This window comes from Acipenser ruthenus, chromosome 41 (assembly GCF_902713425.1).
Source record: "Acipenser ruthenus chromosome 41, fAciRut3.2 maternal haplotype, whole genome shotgun sequence".
Taxonomy (NCBI): domain Eukaryota; kingdom Metazoa; phylum Chordata; class Actinopteri; order Acipenseriformes; family Acipenseridae; genus Acipenser; species Acipenser ruthenus.
In genome coordinates, this window is record NC_081229.1 from 4,709,807 (window position 1) to 4,727,088 (window position 17,282).

The following is a 17,282-nucleotide window of genomic DNA, read 5'->3' on the forward strand; positions in this document are numbered from 1 at the left end:
GTACAGAAATCATCCAGGGGTGAAATCAATCTGGTGAAACCCAGCAAATTAGTCACAGAAATGACTCCAATGACTGACTCACCACAACAAGCTGTTTAGTTTTGTGTGAAACTGTTTATTACATTAAAAAAAGAAAAGAGAATGTATATATACACACACAACATTTTCAGATTTGCGTTCTGGGTGATGGTTCTGCTGACGAGGGTTCGACAGTAAGTAAAAAAATTTAAATAAAAAAAAAAAATACTTAACCTTTAAATATATACAAGACACCACAGAGGGCATAACTTACTTGGTTTGCATCTGTCCATTGAATTGCATTCAACAGTAATTATATTGGTAATATTCTTTTTTATTCTCTGATTTAAAGTCGAACTCCCTCATATTTATATATTTTTAAATCATACAGAAATTCGGATTTCTATTTTTGCTGAAATTATCTCCAGACATCGACTAAATATTATATGAAACTATAATGTAACAACAAAGAAGTGGGTGGGTCTATCTCTTAATAAAGTTTTTTCTTGTTTTTCAAGAAGTATAAACGGATAAAATCGACGTCCTACTGGAAGTGACTCTGCAGCAGCAGTTGTGATGCATAGCTTGTTCAAATGTGTTATTTGAAATCTACAATCTCGAGTCTGATAGAACATGTTTACCTTCAGTGTTAATTTGTGTTGAGTGATGATTCACAGTCCATCAATCTGTACTTGAACTTACATGTGTTTACTGAAGCAATTAGGGCTGTGCTGATACTCCTAATTGCCTTTAAGTATTCATCAGCAGGTATTCATCAGCAGGTATGAAATAAATCCATTCACTAATGTGTCCTCCCTCAGCTTTACAATACGAGTCTCAGCACACACCACAGTAGTAGCAACCACAACAAAGCCTTGTCAATGCATGAAGAACCACCAATACCGTTCTAAAAGAAAATCAGGAAACTTGCATAAGAGAAAACCGCGTCACATGCATTGTTATAATGTTCTCTTACTAATTGTATTTGTATTGGTTTTGAGTGGGTCTCCAATGACAATGTGTGTTTCTTTATGTTTTGATGTGTTGAGTTGTTCTGACTATCGGCTAGTTTCACAGACCTCTATTAGCACTAATCTTACCTTACATTGGGTAATCCAAGATTAGTATTAAATCAGGATCTCTAATCTTCAATTCTAGTTGCCTGCCATAGACTACCATAGGCTGGACCAGCCAGTGTCTTTATATTAGTGAGCGCCAGCACCCTCCAGTGCACAGCTAGTGTATTACCAGCAATACTTAAGGAAACTTGTTTCCAAATTGGCAGACCACTAGATGGCGCTTACTTCTATAAAGGCTGATCTAGCCTATGATAGATCGATCTATAGCAGGCAACTAGAAATGAAGAGCAGCTCCTGGCTCAAGCACCACAACGCAGACTGGAGCAAGTAACTGAAGCACGAGGTATTCTACAGGACTGCAAACATCAGAACAAGGGGACTGCAAACCGTACAACCAGGCATAACAGGGATGGAAATAAGAACTGCACAGTGTTTCACCCATTCCAGGGCTTACAATGAGCCTGATTAGCCCCAGTGTATGGGGAACAAGCTCAGGTGTGTCAGTAAAACTAGGAATGGATCAACGGGAGTCTTATTTCCATCCCTGTAATACTATTCAGTTAGATTACTTTAATGACTGAATGGATCCCTCGGGTCTTATTTCCATCCCTGCAACAGCGCACGGTGCCAGCAGCAGTACCATGGCTGAAACTCAAACAGTAAACCAGGGACATGGATCTGGCTAACTGGTTTGATTGTGACGACTGCAGCGTTAAAGTTGTTCCTCTTGAGTGGTACAAAGCCCTGGTTAATACCGCCCCTGTGAAAGGCTGTTTGGAGTCCCTGCTGGGAGGAGATCTCAGCCCAGTTCTTCTCTGCTCTTCCCCACTTTCTTGGGCATTTTCTTGCTAGACGGATCCTCCAATTCTTTGGCCTTGTAATAATGAGGAGCCACTTCCAGCAGCCAGGCGCTGTCGATCTCAATGACCTGCCAAGCGAGAGAGGGGGGGGAGAGAGAGACGCAGTCAGATACAGAGCTGTAGTGAACACAGTCCTCTACCAATTCAACCACGCCTTTTGCGTCTACTGGAGTAGAGTGAACCAGCCGGGACAAAAGAAAAATCACTAACGAAAGTTCTGTTTGCTAAAAAGCTGCCTAAATGTATGAACTACATTCAGGCACCCTTCATGTTTCACACGCTGCATCAGCGTGCTGCATTCTGACTGGATAGGCTTCTACCCAAGACTACAGATGGGGCAGCAGTGTGGAGTAGTGGTTAGGGCTCTGGACTCTTGACCGGAGGGTCGTGGGTTCAATCCCCAGTGGGGGACACTGCTGTTGTACCCTTCAGCAAGGTACTTTACCTAGATTGCTCCAGTAAAAACCCAACTGTATAAATGGGTAATTGTATGTAAAAAAAATAATGTGATATCTGTATAATGTGAAATCTTGTAACAATTGTAAGTCGCCCTGGATAAGGGCGTCTGCTAAGAAATTAATAATAATAATAATAATAATAATAATAATAATAATAGTAATGGTCCTTGCAGTCATGCAGTGCATGGATACTCCTACTTGCAATTTTCCTCTCATCCGGGGTGAAGATTCTCACTGCTGTACAATGAAAATCAGTTTACACCCTCGCTACTGTAGTAAAAAATATCAGCGCCCTGGGTGAGAGGACAATTCGCTTCCAACCAGCTTTTAAAACGGAACTTGATTGCCATTGATTGGTACTCAATTGTAAAGGTGAGGAAAGGACATATTTTCTTGTTTTGAAATCAACACAGTGAATGGATTTATTTAATACCTGCCGATAATACTTCTTAAAGGCAATTACGAGTATTAGCACTACTGAATCCTTCAAAAGAGCTGTACTGTGGAGCTCAAAGGCAAGTCATTGGACAGCCCTAAATCTCATCTTGACATTGGTGTCCATTCTAATTTACAAAGCTCTGTGTTTTAGTGAACAAAAATGGCATCTACCCCATCTAATTGAACTTGACATTGGACTCCAATCTCATTAATCTAGACGCAAAAATGATGTCTACCAGCCAACCCGTTTCTGATTCAACTGGACTTGAAGTACAGCTATAGCCAAAGGTTTTGCATCACCTAGAATTTTATGATTGAGACATAATAAAAATAAATACTATATGAGCATAATTTAGATCTTTTATTTAACATCATACAGTCAAAGAAACTACAAAATGATACCGCAAAAGTCTGCTAGATGCTATAATAGTAGTACAGTATTTCATGTTCATACATGGAAAGTACATGGAAAACTACCAAGCGGTATGTAATTCAATATGTTAACGTAACATTATTCAGCAGGTTTCATTCGACTTTATGAAGCTAGTTAATTCTATTGGGTGATGCAAAACTTCTGGCCATAGATGTGAACTTGTGTTTTTGTTGTCAGTCCCATTCTAAGTGAACTGGACATGGCTGTCTCTTTCCCAGGTGTCACTGGGCAGGGACTCTGTACTCAGGGACTCACCTGTCTCATGAACTCCTTGGTGGTAAAGACCAGCTCGTGGTAGATGATCCAGCGTGGCTGCTCCTCAAACAGAGAGCTGTTGGGGTGCACGTACACCGTCTGCTGGTGCTTCACCGTGCGGTACCCCGACTTTGAGAGGCGTGCCGTGTGGTAAAAGAAACCAGCTGTGACTGCCTGGAGGGGAGAGGTAGAGAGATGAAGAGGGAGAGGGAGAGAGAGAGGGAGAGAGAGAGGGGTACATGGAGAGGGGGATGAAGAGAGGGATAGAGATTACTGTTTTACAGGGCTTGCAGTCATTGTGAGTGTTTCTGGATTCGGTTCCTTCAGTGCTGAATTATCATCCTTTAATCTCATCATCTGTCAGCCCCACCTACCCTCTCTGTCTGTACATCTGTAGAGTGGGAATGATGAAGGCTGGTATGAACTGTATTTCAGAAAAGTGCTTTCTCCCGACTCCAGGGGCTGCTCTTCAGTTCTTGTTGCCTGCCATAGATCCGTGCAACACAGGCTAGATCAGACAAAATGTCTTTTTAGAAGATCCAGCACCATCTTGTAAACAGCTAGTCTATTTTACTTTAGTATTGTTGGCAATACAGAGCTGTACACTAGATGGTGCTGGTGTTTACTAATATAAAGACAGTCTAGCCATATGGAAGTCAGTTTGATCATCTCGCAGGCAACTAGAATGATTCAGAAATCTCCCTTATAAAAGTTTACCAGGGTATGTTTGCACAAGTTTTTCCCTGCTTTCCCCATAATAACACTATGCATTGACCAGTTTAAACGTGTTTTGTTTATTACGATGCTTTACCTATGCTTTAGTACACTTTGCTATGCTTGAACTGTGATTAAAACGTTTCTAAGGGCTGACAGCTCAATGGCGTGCAGATGGGTGCAGCCCTGCAGGGCTCTGGCTTCTTGCCTTGCGGATGGGGATGATGTCCTCTGGGCTGGAGGTCAGCTCGATCTCGATCCTCTCCATCAGCCCCTCCAGCTGCTCCCGGATATCCCGGGCCCGTTTCATGGAGCGGAACTGGATGAAGTTCTCATAGCACCACTGAGTGGAGTAGCCGCTCTCCACCCACTGCAACACACACACAATACAACAGCATTCAATACACTACAGTACAGGGCAGCAGTGTGGAGTAGTGGTTAGGGCTCTGGATTCTTGACCTGAGGGTCGTGGGTTCAATCCCAGATGGGGGACACTGCTGCTGTACCCTTGAGCAAGGTACTTTACCTATATTGTTCCAGTAAAAACCCAACTGTATAAATGGGTAATTGTATGTAAAAATAATGTGATATCTTGTAACAATTGTAATTCGCCCTGGATAAGGGCATCTGCTAAGAAATAAATAATAATAATATTATTATTATTATTATTATTATTATTAATACAACACCATTCAACACAGGGATGGGGATAAGACTTCTACTGCACAGCAGTTTCACCCATTCTCGGTCTTGATTATCCAAAGAGTGCAGGTAACAATCTCAGGTGTCTCTTATTATGCTTAGAGTAAAGCTAGGAAGGGATCAAGCTGCTATGCAAAGGGAGGCTTTAATACTATAGTGTAAGATGCAATTACTTTGATGACTGAATGGATCCCTCAAGACACCTTCCAGCACCTTGTGGAGTCTATGCCACACCCTCCTCCAGCGTGTGGCACTGGCTCACTGGCTCACCTGAGTATAGACATTGAGCAGCACCAGGTGATCTCCGCCCGGCACCACGAAGTTCATGCGTGCGTTGTCAGCGTGGACCACCTTGTCCTTGGGCCGGTAGAAGATGGAGTTGTTGACCGACAGCATGGCAGCGATGGTCAGAATCTCCTCAGAGCACCGATACCTGAAACAATACAGAGTAGAGGAGAGACAGAGGTCAGAGCCAACACACATTCACAGAGACGCCATGGTAACGCCCACAATTCACTCCTACAGCCAGATGGCGCTGTCAGTTCTACTAATCTCTTTAAAGTACATCAATCACGAAGCCATTCTCAGAACATCTTATTTTGCCATAATGGTCGTGCCGGCTTGACTACCAACTGACGAGAATACTTAAGACATGGATATTGGCACTAAAAATACCTAGGTGTTCTTTTTAAAATTAACACGATTTATAAGGCAATGTGTACAGTTGTCTTTGGGACACTGTTGCACTAGAAGAGACAGCTACATATTGTCTTATAAAGTAAAACGGCTCAACATTATTATAAGGCACACGCTGATTTCTCAACCCTACTGCAGCATCCTCGTACTCACTGCTCGGATGCCAGGACCATTTTGGAAAGCATGGGGTCGACCGGTAGCTCAGCCATTCTGCGTCCCAGCTGAAAAGAGAGAGGCCAGGGGGAGAGGTTAGAGCGAGAGGCCAGGGGGAGAGGTTAGAGCGAGAGGCCAGGGGGAGAGGCTAGAGCGAGAGGCCAGGGGGAGAGGCTAGAGCGAGAGGCCAGGGGGAGAGGCTAGAGCGAGAGGCCAGGGGGAGAGGCTAGAGCGAGAGGCCAGGGGGAGAGGCTAGAGCGAGAGGCCAGGGGGAGAGGCTAGAGCGAGAGGCCAGGGGGAGAGGCTAGAGCGAGAGGCACAAGTTACCCAATCCCTCCCGTTCGTGGTGGAGGGATAAAGGGGTGAAGGTGAGGGATGGAGGGAGTACCTTGGTGAGCTCCCCTAGGTGATTGAGGGCTCCCAGGGCGTACAGCTGCTCCAGAGCCAGGACTAGGGTCTCATGAGGAGGGGGGTCCATGAAGTCAAAGTGGATCAGATCATTGATACCTGCAGAGACATGGGGGGTGTATATATAAAAACTACAGTCGTGATGGCCACACCCATAGGAGCCCTGACTCCTTGTTTGTAGTTCGAATGGTTGAGCGCGCTCCCCTCACCCAGGCTCTTGAGCAGCAGCACCACGTTGCCCAGGTTGGTCCTCTGGATCTCCGGCACAGTGCTCTCCTCCATCTCGTGCTTGTAGGCCCAGGCTGTGTAGAGCCGGAAGCACTTTCCTGCTGCCACACGCCCTGCACGACCCGCGCGCTGATTGGCTGAGGCCTGAACCAATCACGTCAAAGAGAGAGAGAGAGAGAGAGAGAGAGAGAGAGAGAGAGAGAGAGAGAGAGAGAGAGAGAGAGAGAGAGAGAGGCACCAAAGTTAGACAGGATCTCCATTGGAAACACAGCAATTATACAACATGTTTATGTATACATCATGAGAACAGGTTAGTCCCGCACACAGTTAAGTGACGATCAGGAGAAACCACAACCTTAGTAAAATAATAAATTGCTCCTCCCGCTATAGCTGCATAAACAACTCTGCTTAACAGTAAACATACCGACGTATTCATGCTGCAATGAGGAGTGTGATCAGTGAAGCAAGACCACTTTCTAGTTGCCTACCACATTATAGAACCCTATAAAACCCTGTACAGAACTACAGCAGCTACCCAACACGGTGTCTATATAAAGATCTAGTGCACAGACATTGCTTGCTGTGTGCAGGGCAGAGCATCTCTGTTCTGTGCACAGGGCAAGGAGTCTCAGTGTCTGTCTGTGTGTCTGTCAGTGTTTGTGTGTCTCAGTGTGTGTGTGTCTCTGTGGCTGTGTGCGTCTCCGTGCCTCACCCTGGAGCAGGGTGTGACTATCAGGCTCTCCATGCCCGTCCTGGCGTTGTAGCTTTTCTGTTTGCAGAAGCCCGGATCGATAACGTAGATGATGCCGTCGATAGTGAGGGAGGTCTCGGCGATGTTCGTCGCCACGACAACCTGAGGGCAACAACCAGACAGGACCCAGCGTTCGTCAGCTCTTTATATTGGTGGATGAATGCAAGAGGAAAACAAGCCAAGCCGATAGCCATGAGTCTAGGCCAATGCCTTCTCCAGCGTTCCTGAGGTAAAACAAGACAATAGTGCTGCACTAACCTAATATTCTGTTATTCACACTGAGCTCTCCACATAAATCAGGTGCTGACAATCCGGTAGGGCCATTGGTGTTGACTGAGCTAGTTTACCATTCCAAACAAAAAACATGAAGATACACCTGCTTGAATGTGTGATGACTGCTGCTTTCCTTAAAACTGTGGAGAACAGCGATCCACACAAACCCAAGCAGCAATTTCTGTACTCGTTTCACTTTGACTGGTAAATTAGCCTGATCAACCCCAATGACCCTCTCCTGTGGAGAGCTCTAGCTGAACAATCGATGTGTGCACCTCTTCAAAATGAACTAAGCAAATCAGTGTAGTGTAGAGAGGCAGGCAGACTCACTTTCCTGGCTCCAGGGGGTGTGGGTTCGAATATCTTGGACTGCATGTCAGAGGGCAGGTTGGCGTAGATGGGCAGCACCAGGAGCTCGCTGATCTTGGAGCCCAGACGCCGACATCGCTCCTGGAGCAGCTCACAGCACGCCTCAATCTCCTCCTAGCAGACAAGAGCAGCACAGCAGTTGGTTAGAAAACTACAGGCAAGATGGCAGCTCCCACAGATGCACTAGCACCTGGGCTCCATGTTTGTAGTTCTAAATGTGGGTTTACCCGGGTTGGGTTGAGCTACGCAAACCTGTTCTGTAATCAAAAACTACGGTCAAGAAGGCGACACCCATAGAAGCCTTGAAAAGCCGGTTAGGAAACTACAGGCAAGATGGTGGCTCCCATAGACACACTAGCACTTGGCTGCCATGTTTGTAGTTTTTAATCATTGTGTTGCTTTACATGTTCAGTAATAATAATACAAAAACTACAGTCAAGATGGTGGTTCCCATAGATGCCCTTGCACCTGGGCGCCATGTTTGTAGTTTTAACTGTTACCTGTCCAGTGAGGAAGACCAACACGTCGCCCTGGGGCTGAGTGACGTGGATCTGCAGCACTGAGACGACACAGGCCTCCAGGTAGTCTGCTTCAGGAGCCTGGAGAGGGAGAGGGGGAGGGAGAGAGGGAGAAGAGCCCAATGAGTTAACTTTGGCAATGCCTCGAGAGAACACACAGACAGACGCATTCACAGAGACACAGACTCAACTCGGTCTACAAGTTCTCCTGATGTTTCATCTAGAGCTACAAAAGACTTGACACAAGCACTGGGAATGCCCCTGACCTTGGTGTAGAAGATGTCCACTGGGAACCTGCGGCCCGGGATCCTGAAGACGGGCGCGTCGTCGAAGAAGGCAGAGAAGCGCTCCGTGTCGAGGGTGGCGCTGGCGATCAGCACCTTGAGGTCGGGCCGGAAGCGCGCGATGTCCTTGATCAGACCAAACAGGATGTCTGTGTGCAGAGTGCGCTCGTGAGCCTCGTCGATAACCACCACGCTGCATAGGGACAAGAGATCAAAACTCAATCCTCTCCGCCCACACAATCTCACAGTCCCCTTTCCCTTTCTCGTTTCCCTCCTCCACTCTTCTCTTCTCTCACATTCACCCCCAGCTAACTTTCCTTTCTCTCACCCCCCACCATTCCCTCCTCTCTCAGATCTGCCTACCCCATCCTCTCTTCTTCACCTCCCCAGCCTCTCTTTCCCTCATCCCCTCCCTTTCCCTCAGCCCCTCCCCTCCCTATCCTAACCTCCTCTACTCCTCTCCCCTCACCTGTAGCTGGCCAGGTCAGGCTCTGTCATGAACTCTCTCAGCAGCATGCCGTCGGTCATGTACTTGAGAACCGTGCGCTCCGAGGTGCAGTCCTCAAACCGGATACTGTACCCCACCTGAAACACAGACAATACAGCACCCTGAATCACACAGTCACTACAGCACCCTGAATCACACAGGCAATACAGCACCCTGAATCACACAGGCAATACAGCACCCTGAATCACACAGTTACTACAGCACCCTGAAACACACAGGCAATACAGCACCCTGAATCACAAAATACAGCACCCTGAATCACACAGGCAATACAGCACCCTGAATCACACAGTCACTACCTCACCCTGAATCACACAGTCACTACAGCACCCTGAAACACACAGTTACTACAGCACCCTGAAACACCGACACCCCCATCAGTCAATACTGTACCCTGAACCTCCCCACCCCCCAATCAATACTGTACCCCACCTGAAACAGGGTTAAAGTGACTTCCTCTGGTACTGCACCCAGCCCGCCCCGGGTTTCAGAACTCCCTTCAACGGTTTTTTTTTTAATGATTTTGATCAATCAGACCCTTTGTTTTTTAATTTAATTTGATTTATTTTAATTGCTCCTCCCCTATAGCTTACACTTCATAAATCTAGACTGAGCTGCGACTTCTATACACCTGGAACAGAAAGACCTCCTATTGCACAGCAGTGTCACCCAGTCCAGGTTTTAATATTCGCTTGATTAGCCAGTGTACAGGTAAACAAGCCCAGGTGTGTCTTATTAAACTCCTAGTAAAAACAGGAATGGATCACACTGCTATGCGGTGGGAGTCTTACTCGCATTCCCATACACACCAGATACAAGTTTGACGAAGCTAGAACAGTGCTTGGTTGGGTTCTCATTATTACGATAATAAACCTGAAACCCAGGACTGGGTGCAGGGCTAGTGTGAGATTCTGAACCTGGATAGGGTAACAGAACCTACAGAGCTTCATACACTCAACCAGCATAAAGAACTACAGCTCCCATCATCCCTCACTGTTAGTAGACCCAGAGTTAAAAAGAGCTTTATACACTCAACCAGCATAAATAACTACAGCTCCCATCATCCCTCACTGTCACTTGACACAGTGAAACAGAGCTTCATACATTCAATCAGCATAAAGAACTACAGCTCCCATCATCCCTCACTGTCACTATTGACAGTTTATATAGAACAGGCTGTACCTCGTTCCCCAGCTTGACCCCCATTTCCTGTGCCACGCGAGCAGCCACGCTCATAGCAGCCACTCTCCTGGGCTGAGTGCAGCCGATCTTCATTCCATTCTCTGTGTAGCCCTGCGGAGAGAGAGAGGGGGGGAGAGAGGGGGAGAGTGAGAGAGGGAGGGGCTGCAGCAACCAGTCGAACAGGGGACAACTCTCTCTGATGCTGTGTTTAAGCCAGAGGAAGATACAGCTATGGTCAAAAGTTTTGCATCACCCTACAGAATTAACTCCTTTTGCTTCATAAAACTGAATGAAACCTGCTGAATAATGTTACGTTAACATGTTAAATTACATAGCGATCTGTAGTTTTCCATATACTTAACGAAAAACTGACAAATTGAAAAAAGTGACATTTGGAAATCTAACATTAAATACTACTGTGCTACAAATATGGCTTCCAGTAGACTTTTGTGATATAATTTTGTAATTTCTCTGATTGTATGATGTTAAATGAAGATTATGATCTTTTAATTATGTCTCAATCCTAAAATTCTAGGTGATGCAAAACTTTTGGCCAGAGCTGTACAAGGATGAATTCTGAGATGAAAGAATGAATCACTTACTTTCAGGTACCAGCTAGCATAATCACTTTGTGAAAGAAGGCTTAAAAGCTACTGGGATCTGATATCCTATCAATACAAACTATAGACTGAAATCCTGTAGAGGCTAATTAAAACAATATCCACTGGCTGTAAGCTTAGAGAGGGAGAGGAGACACACTCAAACACAGCCCCTCACCTCCTCCACCAGGTACTGCGGTATCTGGGTGGTCTTGCCGGACCCCGTCTCCCCCTCGATGATGAGGACCTGGTGCTCTTCGATGGCTGCCAGCAGGTCCTGTCTGAATGGGAACACTGGGAGGCTGCGCCGCACCTCCTGGATCGACAGCCTCTGCTTCTGAGCCTCTGAGAGCGCAGAGTCCCCCTTCTCATCCTGATAGACAGACAGACCAGGAAAATCCATATTCTGTTTCCATTTTCATAAGTAAGGAGTTAAATCCAATGGGGTAGACAGGTCCTAGCAGAGCAATCAGGTTCTGTGAGTGAGTGAGTGTTTCAGTGAAAGTGAGTGGGTCTCACCTTCTCTCCTGTTCCCTTCATGGTCACCATGCTGACAAAGTCTATCATCTCCTCGTCCTCCATCACCAGCTGGTATCTCTCCCTCTCTTTCTTCCCCCTCTCCTGAGCGTCCCGCGCCCCGAATCTCAGCGCGGCGGCCCCCAGCTGCTCCTCCTCCCAGCGCCTCTGCTCGTCCCGCGGGGCCCAGCCCGTACCCCCCTCCGATTCGGGCTCCACATAGCGCTCCGGGACCGTCTGCAGAAACACACAGCACACTGTGTGACGCTTTGCAAACCGAGAGTTCTTCAACCTCGCACTTCAAATGTGCAGTTATTACAGTTTTCAGTAGCCTACTGAAGAAAGTTGTGGTGCGTGCTTTTCAAGAGGGGCTACCTGTGTAACAGCCCTAATTATTATTATTATTATTATTATTATTATTATTATTTGTTTATTTAGCAGACGCCTTTATCCAAGGCGACTTACAGAGACTAGGGTGTGTGAACTATGTATCAGCTGCAGAGTCACTTACAATTACGTCTCACCAGAAAGACGGAGCACAAGGAGGTTAAGTGACTTGCTCAGGGTCACACAATGAGTCAGTGGCTGAGGTGGGATTTGAACCGGGGACCTCCTGGTTACAAGTCCTTTTCTTTAACCACAGGACCACACAGCCTCCTTAATAGCCTCCTAATAGTGAACTAGTCGAAGAGAAACGTGACAGCGGATATCAGAAGCTATACTTGCTTGAACAAAAGTTATTGTAACACTTGAAATGTATTTGCTTACGATTGTAAGTCGCCCTGGATAAGGGCGTCTGCTAAGAAATAAATAATAATAATAATAATAATAATACGTCGCATGTTTTGTGAAGTGTGTGGTTTCAGAAGGACACAAATTCAGTTATGGTTGCTATCCATTAACATACATATTAAATATTTTTCAAATACAGTGCACAAAAGTGTTACCAAACAAGACGCTCACAAACAGAGCACCAGATATTATCAAATACATGATTTATTAATATTAGTGCTGGGACGAACACAGGAATTTCATGTTAGGAGATATATATATACATGAACTAATCATCTATTTTGACCTTAGCTGTTGACCCCTACAGTATAACAAATGCACAACCTGTAAGCTTTTGAATTACTTTGTTAGCTTCGTCCCCTAATAAGGAGAGGGTTGGGCGCAGTCTCACCTTGCTCCTGGTCTCCTCAGGCATGTAGTATCGGTTGCTCTTCTCCAGTTTCTCCTGCTGCCCTGCTTTCTTGTACTCCTTGGCCAGGTCTCTGACAGTCTTCTTGTATTTAAGAGCCTCCCTCTCGTGTGCAGACAGCTCCTGATTGGAGAAGAGGTACTCCTCATCCACTATCTCCGCCTCCAGGTCTTCCAGTTTCTCCGCCTCGCGCTTCGCCAGGTAATCCCGCCGCGACTTCTTACGCAACTCCGGGAGCTAAACCCAGAGAGAGAGACGATCAATCAGTATAGAGAACTACAGCTCCCATCATCCCTCGCTGTTACAACACAGAGAGACAATCAATCAGTATAGAGAACTACAGCTCCCATCATCCCTCACTGTTACAACCCAGAGAGAGAGACGATCAATCAGTATAGAGAACTACAGCTCCCATCATCCCTCACTGTTACAACACAGAGAGAGAGACAATCAATCAGTATAGAGAACTACAGCTCCCATCATCCCTCACTGTTACAACACAGAGAGAGACAATCAATCAGTATAGAGAACTACAGCTCCCATCATCCCTCACTGTTACAACACAGAGCTTCAAACACTATATCAGTATAGAGAACTACAGCTCCATCATCTCTCACTGTTACAACACAGAGAGAATCAATCAGTATAGAGAACTACAGCTCCCATCATCCCTCACTGTTACAACAGAGCTTCATACACTCTATCAGTATAGAGAACTACAGCTCCCTCATCCTTCACTGTTACAACACAGAGCTTCATACACTCAGTATAAAGAACTACAGCTCCCATCATCCCTCGCTGTTACAAGACACAGAGAATCAGAACTTCAGACATTCAATCAGTATAAAGAATGACAGTTCCCCTCATCCTACACTGCTAGTACTAGTGTAGACACATGCTGGGAGCTGTAGTTTTTATTCTGATTGTAGTCCTTGAGTGCTCAGGTTGCTGTTGAGTGCTCAGGTTGCTGCACACAGAACTACAGCTCCCATCATTCCTTGCTGTTACTACGAGTGTAGAGGCATGCTAGACGGAACTAAGAAAGGAAGTCCAGCAGAAAAATGGTTGCATCATCCACAAACACTCATCCTAAAGGTAAACCTACAGAAAGGAAGTCGACTAGACACACGTTTAGTGTAAGAGGGAGTGTAAAAGTATTTGTGTTTGAGGAGATTATCTTGCCATATATCTGTACTGAACGGGACTCCTTCATAACTTCAAAACACTCAAATGTAAAGTGGTCAAGTCAAGTAGACAATGTCGGGTTAGCGTTATGAGAGCGAGGTCACGCTGGTGCGGAATCACACACCATCTCTCTCTGGCCTTCTTCTGCCATCTTGAGCCTCTTCTGAGCTTCTTCATAGCCCTGCAAAAACAAGGAGCAGAAGCACGAGTATTAATGCCAAGCTACATGAGAATGGGATAATCAGGTGTCTAGATATATAGAAAACTGAAGTATGACATAGAGCTGGGCAGACATCCGCCTAGATCTCCTGAATCTGCTATTCTCAGTAACGTCAATGCTAAGTTTCATGACAATGTAACCCACACAGGTTGATCCATTCTCTCAACACTTGATGTGTTGCATTGAGAGGCAGTACCTTCTTATCAGATCTCTCCAGCACATGCCTGGTCTTCTCCTTGTCTCTCTTCTTCACTCTCTCTGAAAAGGCATCCCTCTCCTCCAGGTCTTGAAGCCGCTCCCTCTCCTCTTTCTCCCACTCCTCCTCCTCCTCCTCCTCTCCATCCCGCTTGCCTCCCAGCTGAGCCTGGGCAGCCAGCCTCCCACTGCAGAAAACAAAACACACAGTAATCAATGGAGCGCTAAAATCAATTTTCTTACCTCTTATCTCTGCTATCCCCTTTAAAGGAGTACTAAGGCTTTCCAATCAATTTTCTTCCCCTTTATTTGAACCAGCAACATTATAACTCTCCCTTTAAATTGGTGCTAATCATGGATTTACCATTTCTTACCTCTTATAAGCACTTATCACCGATACCACTGAAGACACTGAAAAAAGACTTCTGGTCAAAACGTTTGTCACTTTCAGTCCTATATGCACGTGTGTATAACCCAGCGAACCCTCTCTCACCTCTTCTCCTCGCTCCCACTCTCCGACGACGATGATGAGGCTGCCCGTTTCTGCCGCAGATGCTTCCTCTTTCTCTCCCTCCCTTCCTCCTTCTTCTTCCTCTTCTTCTCCTCCTGCCCTCCCTGGCTCTCTCCCTCGCTCTCACTCTCCTCCAGCAAGGTGTAGGTTCTGTTCTTGCGTTCCATCTCCACTGCGTGTCTCTCCACCGCTCGGGCTGGTTTCTCAACTGCCTGCTTCTTCGGGATCTGATGCAAAACAAACACGGTCACACTGGGGCCGGCACAGACGTCTAGAGAGACACGTTGCAATAACTGTTGTTTTTCTACGGATATTACTGTTCTAATAAAATTCGATTATTACCATTTGCCACTGTTCAAGACTTGTCATTGATATTTCATATTCATAGGGGCAGCAGTGTGGAGTAGTGGTTAGGGATCTGGACTCTTGACCGGAGGGTCGTGGGTTCAATCCCAGGTGGGGGACACTGCTGCTGTACCCTTGAGCAAGATACTTTACCTAGATTGCTCCAGTAAAAACCTGATGGGTAATTGTATGTAAAAATAATGTGTAAAAAATAATGTAATTGTATGTAAAAATAATGTGATATCTTGTAACAATTGTAAGTCACCCTGGATAAGGGCGTCTGCTAAGAAATAAATTAATAATATTTAATAACTAGCAATAATACAAAGCTTAATTGATATAACTATAAATAAATAATACCACCATACCCTACAACACCCTTCTATTTCAAAGCAGCAACAGACTGTGTTTACAACATGTACTAAGAGTGAAACGGCAAGCAGTATTGAAAGGGCATGCAGCGGTTTAAAAGAAGGGAACAGTGCTCCCTGCTTTCAAAAAGCATTCCTGTATAGCCCATGCCTTGCTATAGAGCTGTGTTTGAATGCAGTGGTTATCTTGTCAGTGGTACTGTATAACGCTACACAGTGCAGTACCTTGCTGTAGAGGAGTTCAGCGAAGGCGGTGATCCTGTGATCGATGTCGATCGTTCCCGTGTCTCTGAGCCTCTGGATGAAGTCGGCTCCGCTGCTGCTGCGGCGGGCCGTCCCGATCAGGAACTGGGACACGTACTTATCACTGAGGCCCAGGATCTCGTGCAGCTGGTCGCTCACCCACTGCTCCAACCCCGCCATGACTGACAGAGGAACCAGACAGGCAAACTACAGGATGAATTTACATTAGGGAAAGAAGACACGTCACATATCTCAGCAGAGATGGAGACTCCCACTGCATTGCAATTTGATCCGTCCCTGGTTTTACTAGGAGTTTAATAAAACACACCTGAGCTTGTTAACTATACACTGTGGCTAATCAAGCAGATAATGAAACCTGGACTGGGTGAAACTGCTATGTAGTATGAGTCTAATAATAATAATAATAATAATAATAATAATAATAATAATGATAATGATAATAATGTGTGTGGAGTGCTCTCACACCGAGCTAATATATTAGTATTTACCTTGTTCCTCTCTGTTTCTCCTCTCGATCTTCAGTATTTCAGCTCAGATACGTATCCTAACCCCGCGTCACCATCACAGTAGGTTTACCGTCATTATACCAAGCTCGCAATACTGTTAAAGATAATGTTATAGTCAACTTCGCTACTTCCATACGGGTTTGAACCACAAGCAAGCAACACGCAAGACACCGGAACCGGAAACACTAGCACGAGAGAGAACGCAGGTTTTTTTTTTTTACTCTAGTTTCTCACCACACAGCGCCGCCTAGCGATGTTAATCCAAACGACAGCGGTTAAAAATATGACAGCATTCTTTTTTATGTACTGTAACTTTAACACTGATAATCATCGTTTGTAATTATGTTGTGTGTTTTTAGAAGCGCTGTGTATAATAAATACGCTACTTTTCAATTGACAAACAAATATATAAAAGTATATAAATACATAAAATGTAACAGTTTTGCCTGCATTTGTATTTTTTTAAACATATCTTTTAAAAAAATATATTTAAAAAAGTTGACGCCCAACGTGGGGCTCGAACCCACGACCCTGAGATTAAGAGTCTCATGCTCTACCGACTGAGCTAGCCGGGCTGCACAAAGAGTGCGCACTACGATTGCTCCCTGATGCCAGGCAATGGTGTTAATGTTGAGTAGTAGCGCCCTCTAGCAGTGAATGAAATCAGCGAATAAAAATACATTTGATGTTTTTATTGTTACATATCATGGTAGCACAACAGAGACTACTAAATAGTTGATTTCCTTGGAAGTCCCACCCAGCCAAAAGTCGATGTTCAATCTTGGTAGTATTGACCAATCATGGCCCGTGTCGCTACCAAGATTTCGCAGCGCTACCAATAATGAAGTGACGGAATTATCCAATCAGATCTCGTAGAGCTATCAAGAATACTGAGCGTTTTCAACGACGAGTGATTATTGAATCTTGAAGTCTTTTGGTTTATTTCTAAATACAATCATCTGATGGTAATAATTTGTATTTTATTATTATTTTAATTGTCACTAGTACTGTACGTATAGTCACCAAGAATTAAAAAATGCCA

General features: G+C 45.2%; 1 protein-coding gene and 1 non-coding gene across 3 annotated transcripts; both read right to left on the bottom strand.

Moving 5' to 3' along the window:
• Positions 1-94: 94 nt before the first annotated feature.
• On the bottom strand, positions 95-16,444 carry LOC117971085 (pre-mRNA-splicing factor ATP-dependent RNA helicase DHX16-like). 2 transcript variants are annotated; one of them, XM_059010902.1, is made up of 21 exons: positions 16,223-16,444; positions 15,696-15,895; positions 14,737-14,981; positions 14,245-14,431; positions 13,953-14,009; positions 12,626-12,880; positions 11,446-11,679; positions 11,105-11,299; positions 10,328-10,438; positions 9,107-9,222; positions 8,620-8,830; positions 8,336-8,434; positions 7,797-7,949; positions 7,155-7,295; positions 6,424-6,586; positions 6,195-6,313; positions 5,807-5,874; positions 5,228-5,390; positions 4,464-4,625; positions 3,542-3,715; positions 95-2,025 (listed from the first exon to the last, which is right to left on the bottom strand). In XM_059010902.1, the coding sequence occupies exons 2-21, from the start codon at positions 15,891-15,893 to the stop codon at positions 1,897-1,899; spliced, it is 3,180 nt and encodes a 1,059-aa protein (XP_058866885.1). In that variant the 5' UTR covers positions 15,894-15,895; positions 16,223-16,444; the 3' UTR covers positions 95-1,896. The 2 variants fall into 2 exon arrangements, with proteins under 2 accessions (XP_058866885.1, XP_058866884.1); XM_059010901.1 differs by having other exon boundaries at positions 15,696-15,920.
• A 298-nt stretch (positions 16,445-16,742) lies between these two features.
• On the bottom strand, positions 16,743-16,815 carry trnak-cuu (transfer RNA lysine (anticodon CUU)). The gene has a single exon. It is a non-coding gene; the product is annotated as a tRNA-Lys (tRNA).
• Between the last annotated feature and the right edge of the window lie 467 nt (positions 16,816-17,282).